Below are 20,647 nucleotides of genomic sequence, written 5' to 3' on the forward strand. Positions count from 1 at the left end.
CAATTTTACACTGTTTTCCTTTTTTTCTTCCTTTCATACATCAATGTGTGTGTGTGTGTGTGTGTGTGTGTGTGTGAGAGAGAGAGAGAGAGAGACACACACTTATTTCACCATCTTTAAAGCAGAGTCCTACCTGAGCTCCACAGCAACAGCAACAGCACCAACAGGTGATCCATGTCCAGGTAGAGCGTCTCTCTGTCCGTCTGTCTGCTGTCTGCTCTGATGTCTCACATGTGCTGTCCTCAGTGTCTGTCTGCGTACAGGAAGAGGTGGAGCTTTACTGGAGTATATCTGACTGACTCTCTGTCTGATAATGGTGCAGTGTCATTATTATTATTATTGTTATTATTATTATTATTATTATTATTATTATTGGATGTTGCAGGGAAAAATGACTAAAAATAGAATCAAAAACTGGTTTTGATTTGATGGAAATCTGATGGATTCAAACTTTACTGAGAACAATTTTACAATGTTTTCCTTTTTGTCTAACTTTGATATTGTGTGTGTGTGGAGGTCATAGACACGTCAGGTCGTATAGAAAATAAAAAGCAATAAATAACAGAAATAAATGAAAACCTTCCTGCAGATGAAATAAAACAGTGGTGGTGGCCTAAAGGTTACAGAAGTGAGTGGAAAGTCATTGGTTCGATCCCCCGGGCAGAGCAGAGCTCTCCTTGCTGCTGCTGTCCACCACGAGCTGGTGACAGCCGCTCCCACAGGAGCTGACAGATGCTTGTCAGGGTGTTGTGTCATTCAGTGCGTCCCATCCTTACAAATGCAAAACTACATGGCAAACTTGGATTGTGACTTTTTGTTTAGTTGAATATAAAAAGTGTGGAAAGTCACTGGGAGAGTTTTGGAAGAACAAAATAATGAACAAAACACAGTGTGTTGTTTTAGGTTCCCTCCGTTCTGCAGCATCCAATCTCTCACTGCTCTGGGATGGAGACTGTTGTATTAAATGCTCTTGTGCTCATGAAGAAGATGTGTATCTATGTGAAGTTGTGAAATCCTAGCAGAGTGTAACTTCCTCATGTTGAGTGCGTCTGTGTAATAATACTGCATGACAACTGTTGCTAAGCCGACGCAGTGAGCGTCAGAGACAAGAAAACACTCAATCTGTCAAAGAAAGAAGCCTATTAAGTCTCTATGATTGGTAAAACATTATTTAAAAAATACCATCATGATTATAATTCTATTAATGTTATTTTCTGTATGTAGGCTAATAGTCCCACCCACTGTTTAACTGCGTACAGGAACCGATCGCTCTATCTGGCTGCCAATCAGCAGATCAATATCTATGGTCTTTCTGAGCAGAATGAGCCGTCACTCTTCCTGTGTGTTGCTATGGTGATCCAAACCACATGTGAGCAGTTTGCTTGTCCGTCTGAATATTTGGCTTTTATTTATTAGTTATGATGATTTAGTGAAGTTGACCTTTGACCCCTGCAGAGTCAGAAAGCTTCGATTAGAGGAAAACCTGAGGAAAAGTGACTCTGAGGAAACATTAAGTTGTTGCACTTTATCAGTTTTCTCCTGTTGAGCAGTGATGGAAGAAGTACTCACATCTTTTACTGCAGTAAAAGTACTAATACCACAGTGTACAAATACTCTGTTACTAGTAAAAGCCCTGTATTTAAAATGTCACTGACAAATATAGTGCTTCCTGTGACTGCTTCACAATAAAAGCACCCTTTAGTTTGTCCAGTTGAAGTGTTTTATTGTGAAGGAGCAGCAGCAGGAAATGTGTTAGCATTAGCAGTTAGCAGTAACTGAATGCAGCAGAGTGAACAGGAAACTGTGAATCTGATTACATGATGGATCGATTCCTGTCATCCTGTCATGAGTCTGAGTCAGTGGAGGACTCGCCCGAACAGTGAAAAGTGCTGCACAGAGAATAATGACTGAATATAAACACATTGATTGGATGTTGCAGAAAAAATAATAACTGACTAAAAATAGAAATAAAACCTGTCTTTGATTTGATGAAAATGTGAAGGATTAAAACTTTACTGTGTACGATCTTACAGTGTTTTCCTTTTTGTCTTACTTTGCATTGATGTGTGTGTGTGTGTGTGTGTGTGTGTGTGTGTGTGTGTGTGTGTGTGTGTGTGTGTGTGTGTGTGAAGAGTTCATTTGCAACAACAGATTAAAGCCATTCTTGAAATGAATCAACCAACAGCAGTTTGATTGATAATCCCTGGATTGCACTCACAAGAATCAAAATGGAGATATCTGTTTTTCTAATGAAGCCTTCGTATGTTACTCCAACATCCAACACAAATATTTCACCATCTTTAAAGCAGAGTCCTACCTGAGCTCCACAGCAACAGCAACAGCACCAACAGGTGATCCACGTCCAGGTAGAGCGTCTCTCTGCCCGTCTGTCTGCTGTCTGCTCTGATGTCTCACATGTGCTGTCCTCAGTGTCTGTCTGCGTACAGGAAGAGGTGGAGCTTTACTGGAGTATATCTGACTGACTCTGTCACAGTAGTTATAAAACAGACACAGTTAGAGTCTTTAACACAAGTGCCTGATAATAATACAGCATTATTATTATTATTATTATTATTATTGACTTAAAGCCCATTATGTAACTTTTCCTCCTCACAATCAGCTTCAGAATCATGCTGATGTTACACTGACTGTAACAGGGTGATGCTTCCTCTGTACTCCTGTTCTTGCACTGTGGAACTTTGGTCTGCGGGTCGGGACGAGTGTGTAACGCTTTACGGCACTAAGGCACACACCACCAACTATGTGACTGATTTTGGTGAAACTGGATCATATTTTATGGAGAAAATGTTTTCTGGTTTTCCCTCTGACGTCCTCCGACTGCTCCGCCCCTCATCCTCATCATCAACTTTCTCTCTGATAGCAGCACCACTGATTTAAACTGATTTAAACTGATTTATACTGATTTAAACTGATTTAAACTGTGTGTGTTTCCTGATGGTTCTCTTTGTTAAATAAAGTTTTAGTCCATTAAAGGTGATGTTGACAGTGTGTGGTCTGCAGTTAACTCTTAAATGGACAATCCTCTATAAATGTTTTGGATAATTAATTATTTACTATTTTCTAATGTATGTAGGCTGAAATTATATAATTATGACCTTTATTTTCCAATTTACAGACTGTATCTCCCGACATACATTGCCCATTGAGGGTATAAATTTAACAGTTGCATAACCCTTTCGGTCCCATCCACTGCCACTTTTTCTAATTGCTAACACACTAAAATGAGATACATAGCACAATTATTTAAACTGACACACAAAGAGCAAAACCTCTTCTCAAGTCTCCAAAACTCTAAACACATTATTCTGCTTCTCTGTCTGTTTCTCTCTCTCTCTCTCTCTCTCTCTCTCTCTCTCTCTCTCTCTCTCACCCCAACTGGTTGAGGTAGACGACCACCCACCTAGAGCCGAAGGATCATTCCTAGGTTTCTGCCTCTTAAAAAGGTTTTTCTTGCCCACGTCGCCAAGGTCTTGCTCATGGTGGTACTGTTGGGTCTCTGTAAATAATGTTATAAGGAGTTCGGTCTAGACCTGCTCTATTTGAAAAGTGTCCTGAGATAACTTCTGTTATGAATTGGTGCTATACAAATAAAATTTAATTGAATTGAATTGTAACATTACACACATTGGTCTTAAACACACAACGTACACTAGGGCAGTTGTTCCAAACTTGGGGTCCGCGGCCCCTCCTGGGGGGCACCAGAGATCGCAGACAGACTTTGTCTGCTGAGGTTGTGAAGTTACCAAAATTATATCTGTGCACATTACATTTTTAAAATCCCAATAACACACCCAACTGGATAATCCAAATTGAAACATATTTTTGGTCCGCATTTAAATTCATTAAGCTATTTATTCCCAACACCCCTGACCTCTGACCTTTGAACTTGCATGAGCGACCTTCTCGTCTCCTCCGGTCAGTTGGCGGGCTAGACTAGACCTTGGTAATTCATCCCTAATTGTTTTCCTGCTGTCAGCATCACTTTATGAATAAAACATCATAAAAAGTAAAAGTACCGATGGTTCATCTGTATCAAAGAAGAAAACAAGGAAATATCTCCAGAGTTACCTTGATTTTGGTTTTATGGAAGGACAGGACAGTGTTTAGCCAGAATGCATTGTTTGTTACAGAAGCCGAAAACATCCATGGATTTTATTTTATTTTTATGCACTGTTGACGACTTATTATCTTGTTATCTGGATATAACAAAGATCGTTTTCTCGTGATAACTAATTAAGTAATGTGTTCGTGCTTGTGCGTTTTATGGAACTGCAAGAAAAACTCAAGGAATTCTTGCAAGATCACAATCGACCACAGTGTGAACAGCTGACTGAAACCTGGACTACAGGACAAACTGTTGCTCCCAGACTGGCCAAACACGCAGTCACAAGGGTTATTTTCCCATTCAGCACTACTGCAGCTGCTGTCAGAGACAGTTATACAGTTTAAGTTCATTTTATACTCTTGAGTCAATAATTAAAATAATTTACGTTTTAATAGATCATATTTCTTTTAGCAGTGGATTTTAAGAGCGTGCACATACACACAGAGAGAGATGTGTATTCAATAGCAGAACTAATGTTGTTATGTTGTAGAGGGGCGGGTCATTATTTAGACGCACTCTACACAGCACATGAGTAACAGACCACCTGACATGTTATTTAGAAGATGACGTTATGAAGATGCTTAATAATGCTATGGAGATTTGGTTGAGACTCGAGGCTTGAAGTTTCCTTTCGTACTCCCCTTGAGTTAACGTGGCCAATGAGGTATGCAGAGTGATGTTTACATTATGTTTACACCTGTTTAAGATGCTGACGGAGTAACGTCATGATTTAATATCACCTGTGTTTCAATTAACGTAAACAACACATGTTGCAAGCAAATCGAGTACATTATAAAAGTAGGGCTGGGACTTTATTGCGTTAATTACGATTAATTAATTAATTAATTTACACTCCAAACAGCTCGAAACGTTGCTCGTTGCACGAGTTCCCGCAAACCCGTAATACTGATGCACAGGACACAACACGCGAAATAGAAACCGATGAGAAGTTGTTGCTGGGTTTGGTGGGCGGAAATTTTAGTTTTAAAAAACTACCGGGTGGAAACCTGGATAAAAACTCAGTTGTGTGCAAATTGTGCAAGAAAGAATTTGCCTATCACCGGAGCACTTCCCGCCTCCGCTACCACCTCAATGCCAAACATGACAGACAACGCTCCTAGTTCGAGCAGGTTTTTTATTTTAATAAACAAAAACAAATGTGTTTAAGACATAGAAAGTTTACAAAAAGTCCTGAAAAAGCTTGAATATAGCTAACTTGAATTTAAGTTTGTGCCTTGTGAACAGTGCAATCATAAAATTCTTTATTCATATTGCACTTTATGTTAACACTCAGTGATGAAAATAAACATGATTTTGTTGTTAAAGCTTGTTTATGTGTCTATTCATTGATTCAGTCATATACCAAAATCCATTTAAATTGAAAAATGTTGCTTCTCGTGTAAAATATTGATATGCTATTAATTGAGATTAATTAATTACAAAGCCTCTAATTAATTAGATTTTTTTTTTTTAATCGAGTCACACCACTATATAAAAGGTATCTTTTATGTTTGTGAGATATTTCTTTGATGTTTATTCTATTTGGAAATACTTTGTATGATATGAAACTCAATTTGTGATTTATATTATTTTAATTGATCTAGTTCTCACGGCCTGACTGACCACCGATGTGCAAATAAATGCCTGTGCATAAAAGGAACAGCTTGTGTTCGTGATTTAAACTGAAGGGAGTAACAACTACATACTTGTCTGAGACAGCATTCAGTGCCCTTGTGACAATAAAAACAAAAGCCAGAAACAGACTTGATGTCCACCAGGACTTTAGACTGGCTGTCACAACCATCACACCTGACAATGCATTCCTGGTGAAAGGTATGCAAGCCCAAGGTGGCCATTAGTTTGTGAATGAACAAACTGGCACAGAATAAAAAACATAAGGAATAACTTGTTTATTGTTATTGATGGTTAGTTGTTATTGTAATTATTACACGTACATAAACGTGTATAGCTGTGTCTGAACCTGTGTTGACATGATGTGCATGTGAATATCAACAGACTTCCCCTGTTTAAGTTCATTGTCTGAAGGAGATCTGTGACAGAGCTGTAGATATAGGCCTAGGTGGTGATACATGTCTGAAAGTCTATCTTTATTCCTTATGTAAGAAGGTGTGTGTGTGTGTGTGTGTGTGTGTGTGTGTGTGTGTATACACCTGATGACACAAAAAGGAGGAAATGTATCTATATGCATTGTAAAGGAGAATAAGAACAAAAACCTACAATTGTTCTTTATTTTTGCAACTAAAAGTTTGTAATTAATCCCTTTTTTAGTGTGTGTATGTGGGTAGGAGGTAGGGGTTGGGGGGGCCTGGCTTGTCTTGGGGGGCTTCAAGGAAAAAAAGGTTGAGAACCACTGCACTAGAGGATGCTGGTCCGTAGAGGCAGGGGAGGTTGTTCCTCCTCTATTGTTGAGAGGAAAGAGGGAAATAAAACTATAAAAAGAGTAACTGGTTGAAATAAATAATGACCAAACAAACAATTATCATTCATGAATTAAGGTTTCTCTCTGCTTTGGAGAAAATCCATCATTCAAATTGTGATTAAAATGCTTCAACAGCGACACCTGCAGGACACCCCTAGTGTTTTTAAGGAAAGTGCAGCTGCTGTTTCAGTGTGGGTATTTACCAATGGTGCTGGGATCATTACTGTCATATTTCCTTTGTAGCAGAGAAATAGAGCTGCTGTGTTTGAACTACTTTGTTGAGGATAACTGCCAGCTGTCTCCGAATACAAAGCACACACTACTTTAAAAAGCCCTGGTGAACCTGGACTTGTGATAACGCATCGTTGGGAATAAAATATTGGAAGTGCAAGTACAGTAAGCTTCGTCTGTCTGATTGGAAATGGGGCCAGCTTTGATTCAAGCAGCAAGTAGTCATCATCAGTCAGCACACTTTCCTTCAGGTGTTGAACACTGGCTGCTTCTTGTTACATCTCACAGCCTTGATAAATACTCTGTCTTCTGCATTAGGCTTGTAGGGTTCATCTGGAAACAACAGCAGTGAATACAATGATGTTGTTTTTAAGAACTCTTGGAAGCCATTGATTTACTGTTTCATTGTTATTGAACAGAAGAAAGTAGAGATAATCTGCCAACTAGTGTAAAATAACACGATGCTGTGGGTTGATTTTCCTCCTGTCCTCCACAATGTTTGAGTCAGCAGCCACTGATGCACACACAGGACCTGGACACATACATTAGTGGACAGATGTCAGAGTGATGAGGCTGCCACACAGTCGCTGCTCCAAGCAGTTAGGGGTTCAGTGCCTTGCTCAAGAGACCTCGGCAGAGCCCAGGAGGTGAACTGGGATCACTACAGGTCTGTGTGTGTGTGTGTGTGTGTGTCTCAACATGGGTACATTACTGTCATTAATTATGTCATTGATGATGTCACTGATGGGCTTACCTGAACAGGTGAGATTCAGGATGGAGGAAGAGATATCTGATCTTGCACAGTCCCTCAGAGAAGATCCAGACTGAACACAGCTACAGTAGATCCACCACACAGGTCTGTCTGAAGACTCCTCTCTCTCTACTACAGAAACAGCAGAACCACAGTCCAGATTTCTACAGACAACATTTGCTTCCTTCAGGTTCCAGCCTGTGCCAATCACTGGTCTCCAGTCTCCCTTATGTTTCAGCTCCAGTGTTCCTGCACAGCGACTGTCTCTTCCCACCAACCTGACCTCCTCAGACTCTGAACAGAAACAAGAGAGTCATCAGTAAAAGAATAAAGTGAGTTTCATCAGAACAGAAATGAACCAATCAGAGCTGCAGCTCCTCTTCTACCTGAGCAGGTGAGTCCAACAGCTCCCAATACACTGACACTGAATACACTGGAACACTTGGTATCCATTTTTAAACACTTTCAAACAATAAAACAACATCATCATCTGCAGATTCATCTATTCTGTTCCTTCTGCTCAGGTACTCCACAATCTTTTCTCTCCACACAAAGACGATTCTTTACTTCTCTTTTCTTTCTCTATTTACCTGTTGAGTTGGGTGTTCCTTCAGTCTGCAGTGCTGAGGAGAAAATCAGAAAATACTCATCAGTATGAAGCAGCATTTTGAAAAGAGGACAGTCAATCCAAGTTTCTTGGAGCTCAAACATATCAGTGAACTCTTTCTGGAGCAGTTTTACCAGTTTACTATAGTTGAGATGAACATGTGAATGAACACGAGTCAGCATACTGGTTTACAGTTTTGATAGGCAAACTTTAATTAATTGCACCAACACAGTAGTTGTCTTTCTTTGTATGGGTCCATTAAAGGTGATGTTGACATCCTGCAGTTAAACTCTCTGAAGTGCATTTCTGTGAAACACTGTCCCTCTGATAAATGTTCATTTGATCAGAATCTGCTGACAGATTACAGATTACAGGACTGTGGTTCCGTTAGCACGCTGAGCTCTTACTATCACATTAATGCTGTCAGTGTCAGGACATGTGACATGTGTTCACTAATTACCTGATATTTATTAGTTCTGATGATTTAGTGAAGTTGACCTTTGACCCCACGGACGCACAAACAAAAACAAAACAAACGTCAATATCTCAGCAACAACTTCCCAGTGACAGTACGCACACACAGCTACACACACCTTCTGACACCACTGAATTAGAGATTCATTAGAGAGAGAGATATATTTCACCATCTTTAAAGCAGAGTCCTACCTGAGCTCCACAGCAACAGCACCAACAGGTGATCCATGTCCAGGTAGAGCGTCTCTCTGCCCGTCTGTCTGCTGTCTGCTCTGAAGCCTTGTTCTTAGTCTTTTTCACCGACCTGGAAAACACTGCAGCCAGTTCTGTTTGTTATAGTGTACCGCGCTCCTTGACTGTACTCTGAATCTGAATTCTCAGAATTTTTATCAAGTTTAGTCCTGAAATCAGGAAGTATTTATTGGAGGTGATTTTAATATCCATGTGGATGTTAAAAATGACAGCCTTAGTAACGCACTTATCTCATTAATAGACTCAATTGGCTTCTGTCAGAGTGTAAATAAACCAACTCATTGTTTTAATCACACTCTTAACCTTGTTCTATCATATACCATTGATATTGAACATTTAATTTACATTGTCTTCCCTCAAAATCCTTTCCTATCTGACCATTATTTAATAACTTTTGAATTCATACTATTAGATTAGAAGCCATTAGGCAAAACTTCCTACGGCAGATGTCTATCTGACAGTGCTGTAACTAAATTTAATTCCATCAGTGTTTAATTCAATGTCTTAATATAACAGAGTCCTATAATAACTTACGAACGAAACAAACGAAATTGATAATCTTGTTGCTAGTGCTGCAGGCTCACTACAATCAACATTAAATTGTATCGCCCCTATAAAAAGGAAATTATTAAAACATAGGAAACTAGCACCGTGGTACAACCACCAAACCCGCCAGTTAAAGCAAATAGCTAAGAAATCTGAAAGGAAATGGCGCTCTTCCAAATTCTTAGAATATCGCTCAATTTGGCAAGATAATCTTAAAACCTATAGAAAGGCCCTCCGTAATGCCAGAGGAGCCTATTACTCAGCACTAATAGAAGAAAATAAGAATAACCCTAGGTTCCTCTTCAGCACTGTAGCCAGGCTGACAGAGAGTCACAGCTCTATTGAGCCACATATCCCCATAAAATTAAGTAGAAATGACTTCATGAGCTTCTTTTATGATAAAATTATTACTATTAGAGACGAAATTAATCACCCTCAACAGGTATCATTGGCTCTCCAAGTTCAGGAACTTTAACTAATGTAAAATCAGATATATATTTAGACTGTTTTTCTGCTATCAATCTTCATCAGTTAACTTCAATAATTTCTACATTGTAGCGATCAACCTGTCTGTTAGACCCGATCCCAACTAGGCTGCTTAAAAAAGTTGTACCCTTAATTGGCACTTCTTTACTGGATATGATCAATCTTTCTTTATTATCAGGATATGTACCACAGTCCTTTTAAAGTAGCTGTAATTAAACCCCTTCTTAAAAAGCCCACTCTTGACCCCGGGATTTTAGCCAACTATAGACCAATCTCTAACCTTCCCTTCCTCTCTAAGATTCTGGAGAAAGTAGTTGCCAAAGAGTTGTGTGACTTTCTACATAACAATAGTTTATTTGAGGATTTTCAGTCAGGATTTAGAGTTCATCACAGCACAGAGACAGCTCTGGTCAAAGTTAATGACCTTTAGATTGCTTCTGACAATGGACTTGTCTCTGTACTTGTATTATTAGATCTTAGTGCTGCATTTGACACCATTGACCATGATATTCGTTTACAGAGACTTGAGCATCAAATTGGCATTAAAAGAACCGCACTAAGCTGCTTTAGGTCATATTTATCAGATCATTCTCAGTATGTACATGTTAATGATGAGTCTTCCATAAATACTACAGTTAGTCATGGAGTTCCACAAGGTTCTTTACTTGGACCAATACTATTTACCTTATATATGCTCCCTTTAGGCAACATTATTAGGAATCACTCCATTAACCTTCATTACTATGCAGATGATACCCAGTTATATCTATCGATCAAGCCTGATGAAATTGATCAATTATCTAAATTATAAACATGTCTTAAGGACAAAATCCTGGAAAAGCTGCAATTTTCTGATGTTAAACTCAGAAAAAAACAAAATTCTTGTACTTGGCCCCAAAAACCTTAGAGACTCACTGTCTAAAGATATAGTTACTCTAGATGGTATTACCTTGGCCTCTAGCACCACTGTCAGGAATCTTGGAGTTATCTTTGATCAGGACATGTCATTTAATTCCCACATAAAGCAGACCTCTAGGACTGCCTTTTTTTTTATCTACATAATATTACAAAAAATAGACACATCCTGTCACAGACAGATGCAGAAAAACTAATCCATGCATTTGTTACTTCAAGGCTGGATTACTGCAACTCTTTATTATCAGGTTGCCCCAATAAGTCCATTAAAACACTCCAATTAATTCAGAACGCTGCAGCACGATTACTGACAGGAACTAGGAAAAGAGATCACATCTCTCCTGTACTAGCTTCTCTGCACTGGCTCCCTGTACAATTTAGAATATAATTTAAAATCCTCCTCCTCACCTATAAAGCTCTTCATGGTCAGGCCCCTTCATATCTTAAAGAGCTCATAGTACCCTATTACCCCTCTAGAACACTGAGTTCTCTGAATGCAGGGCTACTTGTGGTTCCTATAGTCTCAAAGTAGAACAGGAGCCAGAGCCATGGTGGTACTGTTGGGTCTCTGTAAATATTATAAGGAGTTCGGTCTAGACCTGCTCTATTTGAAAAGTGTCTTTAGATAACTTCTGTTATGAATTGGCGCTATACAAATAAAAATTAATGTGATTATTATTGACTTAAAGCCCATTATGTAACTTTTCCTCCTCACAATCAGCTTCAGAATCATGCTGATGTTACACTGACTGTAACAGGGTGATGCTTCCTCTGTACTCCTGTTCTTGCACTGTGGAACTTTGGTCTGCGGGTCGGAACGAGTGTGTAACGCTTTACGGCACTAAGGCACACACCACCAACTATGTGACTGATTTTGGTGAAACTGGATCATATTTTATGGAGAAAATGTTTTCTGGTTTTCCCTCTGACATCCTCCGACTGCTCCGCCCCTCATCCTCATCATCAACTTTCTCTCTGATAGCAGCACCACTGATTTAAACTGATTTAAACTGATTTATACTGATTTAAACTGATTTAAACTGTGTGTGTTTCCTGATGGTTCTCTTTGTTAAATAAAGTTTTAGTCCATTAAAGGTGATGTTGACAGTGTGTGGTCTGCAGTTAACTCTTAAATGGACAATCCTTTATAAATGTTTTGGATAATTAATTATTTACTATTTTCTAATGTATGTAGGCTGAAATTATATAATTATGACCTTTATTTTCCAATTTACAGACTGTATCTCCCGACATACATTGCCCATTGAGGGTATAAATTTAACAGTTGCATAACCCTTTCGGTCCCATCCACTGCCACTTTTTCTAATTGCTAACACACTAAAATGAGATACATAGCACAATTATTTAAACTGACACACAAAGAGCAAAACCTCTTCTCAAGTCTCCAAAACTCTAAACACATTATTCTGCTTCTCTGTCTGTTTCTCTCTCTCTCTCTCTCTCTCTCTCTCTCTCTCTCTCTCTCTCTCTCTCTCTCTCTCTCTCACCCCAACTGGTTGAGGTAGACGACCACCCACCTAGAGCCGAAGGATCATTCCTAGGTTTCTGCCTCTTAAAAAGGTTTTTCTTGCCCACGTCGCCAAGGTCTTGCTCATGGTGGTACTGTTGGGTCTCTGTAAATAATGTTATAAGGAGTTCGGTCTAGACCTGCTCTATTTGAAAAGTGTCCTGAGATAACTTCTGTTATGAATTGGCGCTATACAAATAAAATTGAATTGAATTGAATTGTGGTATTAGTACTTTTACTGCAGTAAAAGATGTGAGTACTTCTTCCATCACTGCTCAACAGGAGAAAACTGATAAAGTGCAACAACTTAATGTTTCCTCAGAGTCACTTTTCCTCAGGTTTTCCTCTAATCGAAGCTTTCTGACTCTGCAGGGGTCAAAGGTCAACTTCACTAAATCATCATAACTAATACAGTTTCTCTCAATTGCTTACACACATTTTCTGAAAGCATGCCTCATACTCTCAGAACTTTACACACAAATCAAAAAACACACACACAATGGGCAAAACCCCTCAATTCTCCCGCAAAATGAAACTTTACATTCAAAACAATGTTATTTCTTCTCAAAATGGTATTTTGTTTTCAAATGACACACAAACCATCATATGAATAGACATTTATAAGAACCAGTTGAACACTGACGTGCTCAATGTAAAACACTATGATGAATGGAAAACACTTCTTCTCCATTCATCATAATGACTTTTGTTCAGTGTTACACTTACTACAGACAGTACATACAGAAGTGTGTTGTAAAATATTTGAGAATATTGTTTTTATACTCAGAACACACAAATACACGGTAACAAATATATTTTGTTTTTCCCACAAAAACAATGTATGCAGTGTACATCCCAACTAGGGTTGGGTATCGGTTGGGTTTGATCCGATACCGGTGCCTACTCGGTATTTTTTAAACGGTTCCGGTGCTTAAATGGTTCTTGAACCGGTACTTAAAAAAACGAAACCACACACACACTTTGTCAAAAAACAATACCCTTTTATTTCCAGGGTCAAATTGAACACAATATTAAGTTAACGACATAGCACACGTTGTCACTCATGCTGTTGAATGGCAACGGTGTTTGCTAGCCTACTTGACATGCATGATTTGCGGTTGGCATTAAATTACTAGATTTACCCGAAGAGGAAAGGCTGATGTCATCATCAACATCTGTGATGTCCACCACCGCACTGGCAGGGCTGGGAGTCTCTTCAATTTGTCCGGCGAGGCCGACACTGGCTGCGGCTGCTGAAGTGCTTGGCCTTGCGTCACGTAGGTTATCAAACACGGTGCATTGTTCGGCTTTAAATAAACTCCATGTGTTGCCAGATGTTTCATCAAATTCGACGTGTTACCTCTCTTGCATGCAATTGTTTTATGGCATCTGTTGCATGTCGCAGAGTCTGCATCCTTAGACGTGAAATGCAGCCAAACCTTGGAGCGTTTTGCCTTCAGCATCTTTATTGATCCTCTCACTATCAGTTCTAATCAACAAGTGTGCTGAGTAGCGGCACTGACGTTGACACCGGAACACCGGGGGGCGGTAAAAAAAAAAAAAAGGAAGGCACCGAAATGAGGCACCAAAATGTTCGTTCTTATTCGGTCTGGTTACTACCGTTTAGGTCGGAACCGGTGCCCTATTGGTACCGCGTTTCAGTACCCAACCCTAATCCCAACCAACACAAAGTTGCACATACAGTGGTCTACATACAAAACAACAGAAGAATTTACTGTATACAGTTACAGTAAAAAAAACTGGCATGGCGAATCCAGCCTTGAAAAGCATCAACTGCTATATCTAACCCTAACCTGTTGCCGCTTGTAGTTTAGCAGAATTGGTTCAGGGGGTCGGTGCATGAGTTACATGTTGTGGTCATTGTGTCTTAAGTACCAGTATTTGTGTGTAAACAATTGAGAAAAACTGTAAAAAAAAAAAAAAGCCAAACATTCGGACGGACAAGCAAACTGCTCACATGTGATCTGGATCACCATAGCAACACACAGGAAGAGTGACAGCTCATTCTGCTCAGAAAGACCATAGATATTGATCTGCTGATTGGCAGCCAGATAGAGCGATCGGTTCCTGTACGCAGTTAAACAGTGGGCGGGACTATTAGCCTACATACAGAAAATAACATTAATAGAATTATAATCATGATGGTATTTTTAAATAATGTTTTACCAATCATAGAGACTTAATAGGCTTCTTTCTTTGACAGATTGAGTGTTTCAGTGTTTCTCACTGCGTCGGCTTAGCAACAGTTGTCATGCAGTATTATTACACAGACGCACTCAACATGAGGAAGTTACACTCTGCTAGGATTTCACAACTTCACATAGATACACATCTTCTTCATGAGCACAAGAGCATTTAATACAACAGTCTCCATCCCAGAGCAGTGAGAGATTGGATGCTGCAGAACGGAGGGAACCTAAAACAACACACTGTGTTTTGTTCATTATTTTGTTCTTCCAAAACTCTCCCAGTGACTTTCCACACTTTTTATATTCAACTAAACAAAATGTCACAATCCAAGTTTGCCATGTAGTTTTGCATTTGTGAACATGCGACACACTGACCATAAAGACCATAGATATTGATCTGCTGATTGGCAACCAGGTAGAGCGATCGGTTCCTGTATGCAGTTAAACAGTGGGTGGGACTGAAAGGGTTACACAAGAGGGAAAAATGTTTAATTTACATCTTAAATGGGCAATGTATGTTGGGAGATACAGTCTGTAAATTGGAAAATAAAGATCATAATTACACTGTAAACCCAGATTTTGATTCAACTCAAAGAGATTGAGTTCATATTACTTAATTACATTACTTGTTAATTCTGATTAAGCTGAACTTTTTCATGCCCTTTCTTATTGTAATTGTGTTTTTAAGTCCAATCAATAGTTTCTACTCAAACAAACTGAGTTTGTATTACGTAAACATGTGTCATTTCTTTACATTAATATGAATTCTGAGTAAACTGTACTTTTTAATGGCCTATCTTATTGTAATTATGTGTTTGAGCTCAAACAACTCAATATCATCAAGTTTTGCCTGTTACTAATAGCAACGCATTGAATTCACCCATGCAACCGCCAAAAATCTAGTTCAGTCAGGACCACTTTTGTCAAAATATCTTATATTCCAAGCAGAATTTTACATTTGGCGGTATGGCTCTGTTCTGGGACCTCCTTGTCCTTCCACGTGCCTACGTGGAAAACCTTAAGGCAGGAGAGCACACCTCCCTGCCCTTCCATGTGCCTACATGGAAAAGTTTAAGACAAGGAGAGCGGCAGCAGAGACCCCCGGGTACAGAACAGAGCAGCATCAATGGCAATCAGAAAATGACATTGATTAATTAGAAACAACATAAAAAGGAGGAGCTGGGGTGGAGGTGGGTGCAAAAGGCTTGTAGAGGAGCAGCAGAGATAGGCAGGCAGGCTAAAGCAGCTTAAATAAGGCGCCATGCATGATGTTTGCCAATTGGATGCTTGAGGAAATCAGGTGAGCTGTCAGCTGACTGTGTATGGTATCCAATGGGAAGCTTAGAGGAATCAGCGGATGTATGTTTATGACTAGCTGTGCTCGTATGATATAGCTGTAACTGAAAGCTAAGCCTGACTTCGTGCCCTGCCTGAACTAACGCTATGCTCAATTTTATACCAGTTTTGACAGAGTGGCATTGATGACTCTGAACTTTTGAGACGGAACAGAACAAAGACAAAGAATTCAGATGTACTGAAATTTTCGACAACTGACGTTGTAGCAAACGAGTTGTTCGACCCACGTTTGAAGCCTTCGGTGAATGAACCGAGTTCAGCCACAAAACGGTAAGTTGGAACCTGGCACTGGTTGCATGCCCGTCCCCACTGCTAGCTGAGGTCACTTAGCTAGTAGTATATCACAAAAGTGAGTAAAGTTAGTTGGCTATTTGTCCCACGCTTAGCTGCCTCTTCAAGGTTTTCTTATTTAGCTAATGTTAGCTTGTTGGCTATTGTGTTCAAGCCAATTTCATAGAATAATAATAATAATAATAATAATAATAATAATAATAATTTCATCAATAAATGTACTGGTAATGTGAGCTATCCTGTTGGTAGACGCTTTCTTCTCTTTAACTTAATGGAGTTGAATTGGCTGAACTAACTCAGAGTAATTACTTGCCACCCATTACATTAGTTGATCTGTAAATGAGGTATGCTAATAACTACCTGTATGCATAATGTCAAGAACACTGTGTGTGGGTTAACAGGTGGGGTCCAGTACGTAAATGGCTCTGCTGTGTATTATTGATTATGTGTGTGCACATAGTGTTCAGGGTAACATATGGACCCTATTTTAAGTGTGTGATGTCGTCTCTGCTCCCTCAATCCACCAGGCTTCGGATGTGACAGAAGTCAGATGCCTTGTACATATTATTTTAAGGTGTGCATGTGTTAATAGTTTCTTTTTTATTGTTATTGTTGTTTGGAAAAAAAAAAAACTTCTCTGGAGGAGGCATACTCCAAAATTGGGTATCACTTTATAATGAGTACACACTATTAAGCATTAGTTAAGCATGAATAAATACTGAATTCATCATTTATAACGCATGAATACACATTAGTATGTAGTTTATAAACACAGTTAAAAATGTTTTATTCATCATTGATAAGCACATTAGTTATGGATTAGTAAATACTGAATTCATCATTTATAAAGCATGATTCTGCTGTAAATAGTCATTACTATGTGGTTTATAATCACAGTTATAAATGTTTTACTCTTCATTGTACTGTACATTTCTGCATGCACTTGCACATCCACTATTCAGACATGTATTAATGATTAGTGACTGTGTTAGCAGATGTTCTATAAAACTCACAACAAATTCATTTTCTAATGATGGCCTATAAACAGTTATTAATGCAGGAATTCACAGTTACAAAGCACTTACTACTCCTTAATTAAGTATTTTGTGTGAGCTCATCTAAAGTGAGCACTATCTATGGCTTATTAGGATTTACAAATGAGATATAAAGGCTGACAATGCCTCGAGACTCACAAAATGTTCAGTTATCTTAACAGACGAAGGAGAGACACAACACAAAGGGATATAGAACATATTGTATTGATATTTACTGCAACTTCCCAACATATTGTATGAAGACGAACAAGGGTGGTTTATGAAGACATGCTGTTGTTGTGATTCAACTTAAATGTTCTATTCCATTCAATGATGGGCTCAAGTACATTGAACGTAGTCCACTTCACTTATTCAACTAAAGCTTCATTACTTAAAAATTTTAAGGCAACCAGTTACCTTGGTTTTTTTAAGTAGATTCTACTTATCCGGGTTTACAGTGTATATAATTTCAGCCTACATACATTAGAAAATAGCAATTAATTATGTGTCTAAAACATTTATAGAGGATTGTCCATTTAACAGCTAACTGCAGACCACACACTGTCAACATCACCTTTAATGGACTAAAACTTTTTTTAACAAAGAGAACCATCAGGAAACACACACAGTTTAAATCAGTTTTAAGCAGTATAAAACAGTATAAAGCAGTGGTGCTGCCATCAGAGAGAAAGTTGGAAAAAAGGAAAACACTGTAAGATCGTACACAGTAAAGTTTTAATTCTTCACATTTTCATCAAATCAAAGACAGGTTTTATTTCTATTTTTAGTCAGTTATTATTTTTTCTGCAACATCCAATCAATGTGTTTATATTCAGTCATTATCTCTCTGTGCAGTACTTTTCACTGTTCGGGGCTGAGTCCTCCACTGACTCAGACTCATGACAGACTGACAGGAATCGAACCATCATGCAATCAGAATCACAGTTTCCCATTTCCCGTTCACTCTCCTGCATTCAGTTACTGCACTATAAAAAGAAAATAGTTGAACCAACTTAATTGAACTAAATTAATTAAGTTATTTAAAATTAAGTTAATAAGTTAGATTGAACACAATTGATTCAAGTCACATTAATAATTCAATTGTTCTCAAATCAACATTTTGCATTAATCCAACTTAATATTAAGGCAAGTCAACTTAAAGTTTTCAGTTTTTCCAACTCAATAATTTGCATAACCCAAAAGTAAAATATAGCTATTTTCTAACCTAATACTATGGTTTAGTGTAAATTACTTTTTGTAGAAACCTTAAAATGAAATTTTGGTTTGTTTAATATAACTAAAATTACAATTTTAAGTTGGCTGAAAATATAAAAGAAACTCAAAATCAGATGTTTTTTTAAAATACTTTACTGTATAAATGTAATGACCAATACAGCTTTTGGGCCAACACATTACACATTGGTCCTTTTTAAAGCAAAGTATTAACACAAATATGTCTAACAATATCAACACATAAGTGCTATCACTAAGTGCCAAGAGTATACAGAAACTTCTTTAACCGGCTATAGTCAATGAATATTATGCATTTGAACAGTGTAGCTGACCAATGGCGATGAAAAAATATGAATACTTCTTTTAGAATTTTAAATCACACTGTTAGACACTGTCAGAACAGTTTATTGTATAATTATCAACCCAGTCTCATATAAAAACGTACCCTGGCTACATTGGTCCAACGTGCAAAAACGTAGAGGGGTTACAATAATGGCCCTTGAATTGTATGACTGTTACATTTTTTCTGACTATTCTTTTCCAATTGTTTTGCATCCAAGTCACGTGACTTTTCGTCTGTGAGAACAAAAACATAGTGGACATTTCTCTCATTTTTAGTAAAAAAAAATCAATATTTTGAGTTAGTTTCTGCATAAAAATGCGCTTTGATTATATTTCTAGCGAGAAATATATATTTTATTTTCATAATATTCACTCAGTGAATGTACATAATCACTCGCTTGCTCGTTGTTGCGAAGATTTTTCAGATCTCGCCAGAATTCTATGAAACTGAAACGTTTTGGTTGCTATGGACGCTGCTATCGCCAAGCATAGCTGTGGCCCCAGATTCCACATAGGACTCCGTTTGTGATTCTGTCTGACGGATCAAACCCTCGCCCACTACATGCGTTGCGTCTGAGGTTGATTTGCTGATCAACACATTACTCCGTGGCAGCGGGAGAAACTAATGTTGACAAAGTTACGAGTTATGATAGGATGTTTGTCCGCTGTGTTTAATTTTGAAATCCCCCGTCTCCAGATGGTACAGAATGCTGCTGCACGTCTTTTAACTGGCACACGTGAACATGAGCACATTTCCCCCATTTTAGCCTCACTCCACTGGCTGCCTATTCAATTTAGGATCCATTTTAAAATTCTTTTATTTGCTTTTAAATCCCCGATTGGTCTTGCCCCGCCCTACCTATCTGAGCTTCCACACCCCTATATACCCGTCCGCTCTCTCAGGTCAGATGATCAGCTGCTCCTGAGTGTGCCTCAAACTAAGCAGAAGCTCAGAGGGGGCCGTGCCTTTGCTGTGTCTGCTCCTAAATTATGGAATGATCTGCCTCTGAACGTTAAACAGGCCTCTTCTCTGTCTGATTTTAAATCCAGTCTTAAAACCATCTCTTCTCTGTGGCCTTTGACACCTAGTAAGATGTCGACTTTATTTACTTGATTTAATTTCTTATTTTGATTGCTTTTTATTGCGTGGCTATTATTTTTACTCATGTTTTATGTCTTGTCATTTAATTGTTGTATTTTATGTAATTTTGCGCCTCATGTGAGCTGTTATGTCTTTTATTTATGATGTCTTATTTATTCTCCTGTACAGCACTTTGGTCAACTTTGGTTGTTTTAAAGTGCTTAACAAATAAAGTTGGATTGGATTGATTTGGATATTCCTGGTTGATGCGTTCCTGGATGAGTGCAAGGTAAATAACATTATATTAGTGGTGGAAAAAGCATACTAATTACATGCTAATAACAAGGTCTAAGACCATAATAGACTCTGAGGTATAGCAGGGAAGAAGTATCAAGGTGCAAAACTGAAAAAACTTCAAACAAAGTGCAACTGTACAGTACCTGGTTCAATGTCTTTATTCAAATGCAAACTATAGTGCTGAGCTGAGTTCACACATTAGAGCCAGTGAGAGTTTCATTCAATATTCTGTCAAAATGTCTCACTTTCTTCTCTTTTTTTTTATGTAGAAAGGGTTTTGTAGATCTGTTAGTACAGTACAGGACCACAACCATTAGACTGAATTTTTACAATGTAATATTATAACGGTGGTAATATGGGTGGTGGCTTATTCTGTGGCTCAATTGTTTATTTAGATAGATCAGCATGAACACACAAAAAGGAGGGTCAAACAAATCCACAGATCCA

At 38.4% G+C, this 20,647-nt stretch overlaps 1 protein-coding gene across 1 annotated transcript in view; it reads right to left on the reverse strand.

Annotated features, from left to right (window-relative positions):
* LOC127353705 (scavenger receptor cysteine-rich type 1 protein M130-like) overlaps window positions 1–8,891 on the reverse strand; it is a 31,489-nt gene extending 22,598 nt beyond the window's left edge. The window contains exons 1-2 of the mRNA XM_051383193.1: window positions 8,822–8,891; window positions 134–253 (exon numbers count right to left, since the gene is read on the reverse strand). Coding sequence (XP_051239153.1) covers window positions 134–176 — 43 coding nt within the window. The 5' untranslated portion in view covers window positions 177–253; window positions 8,822–8,891. The remainder of the gene's footprint in view (window positions 1–133; window positions 254–8,821) is intronic.
* Between the last annotated feature and the right edge of the window lie 11,756 nt (window positions 8,892–20,647).

Source organism: Dicentrarchus labrax, unplaced genomic scaffold (genome assembly GCF_905237075.1).
Source record: "Dicentrarchus labrax unplaced genomic scaffold, dlabrax2021, whole genome shotgun sequence".
Classification (NCBI taxonomy): Eukaryota; Metazoa; Chordata; class Actinopteri; family Moronidae; genus Dicentrarchus; species Dicentrarchus labrax.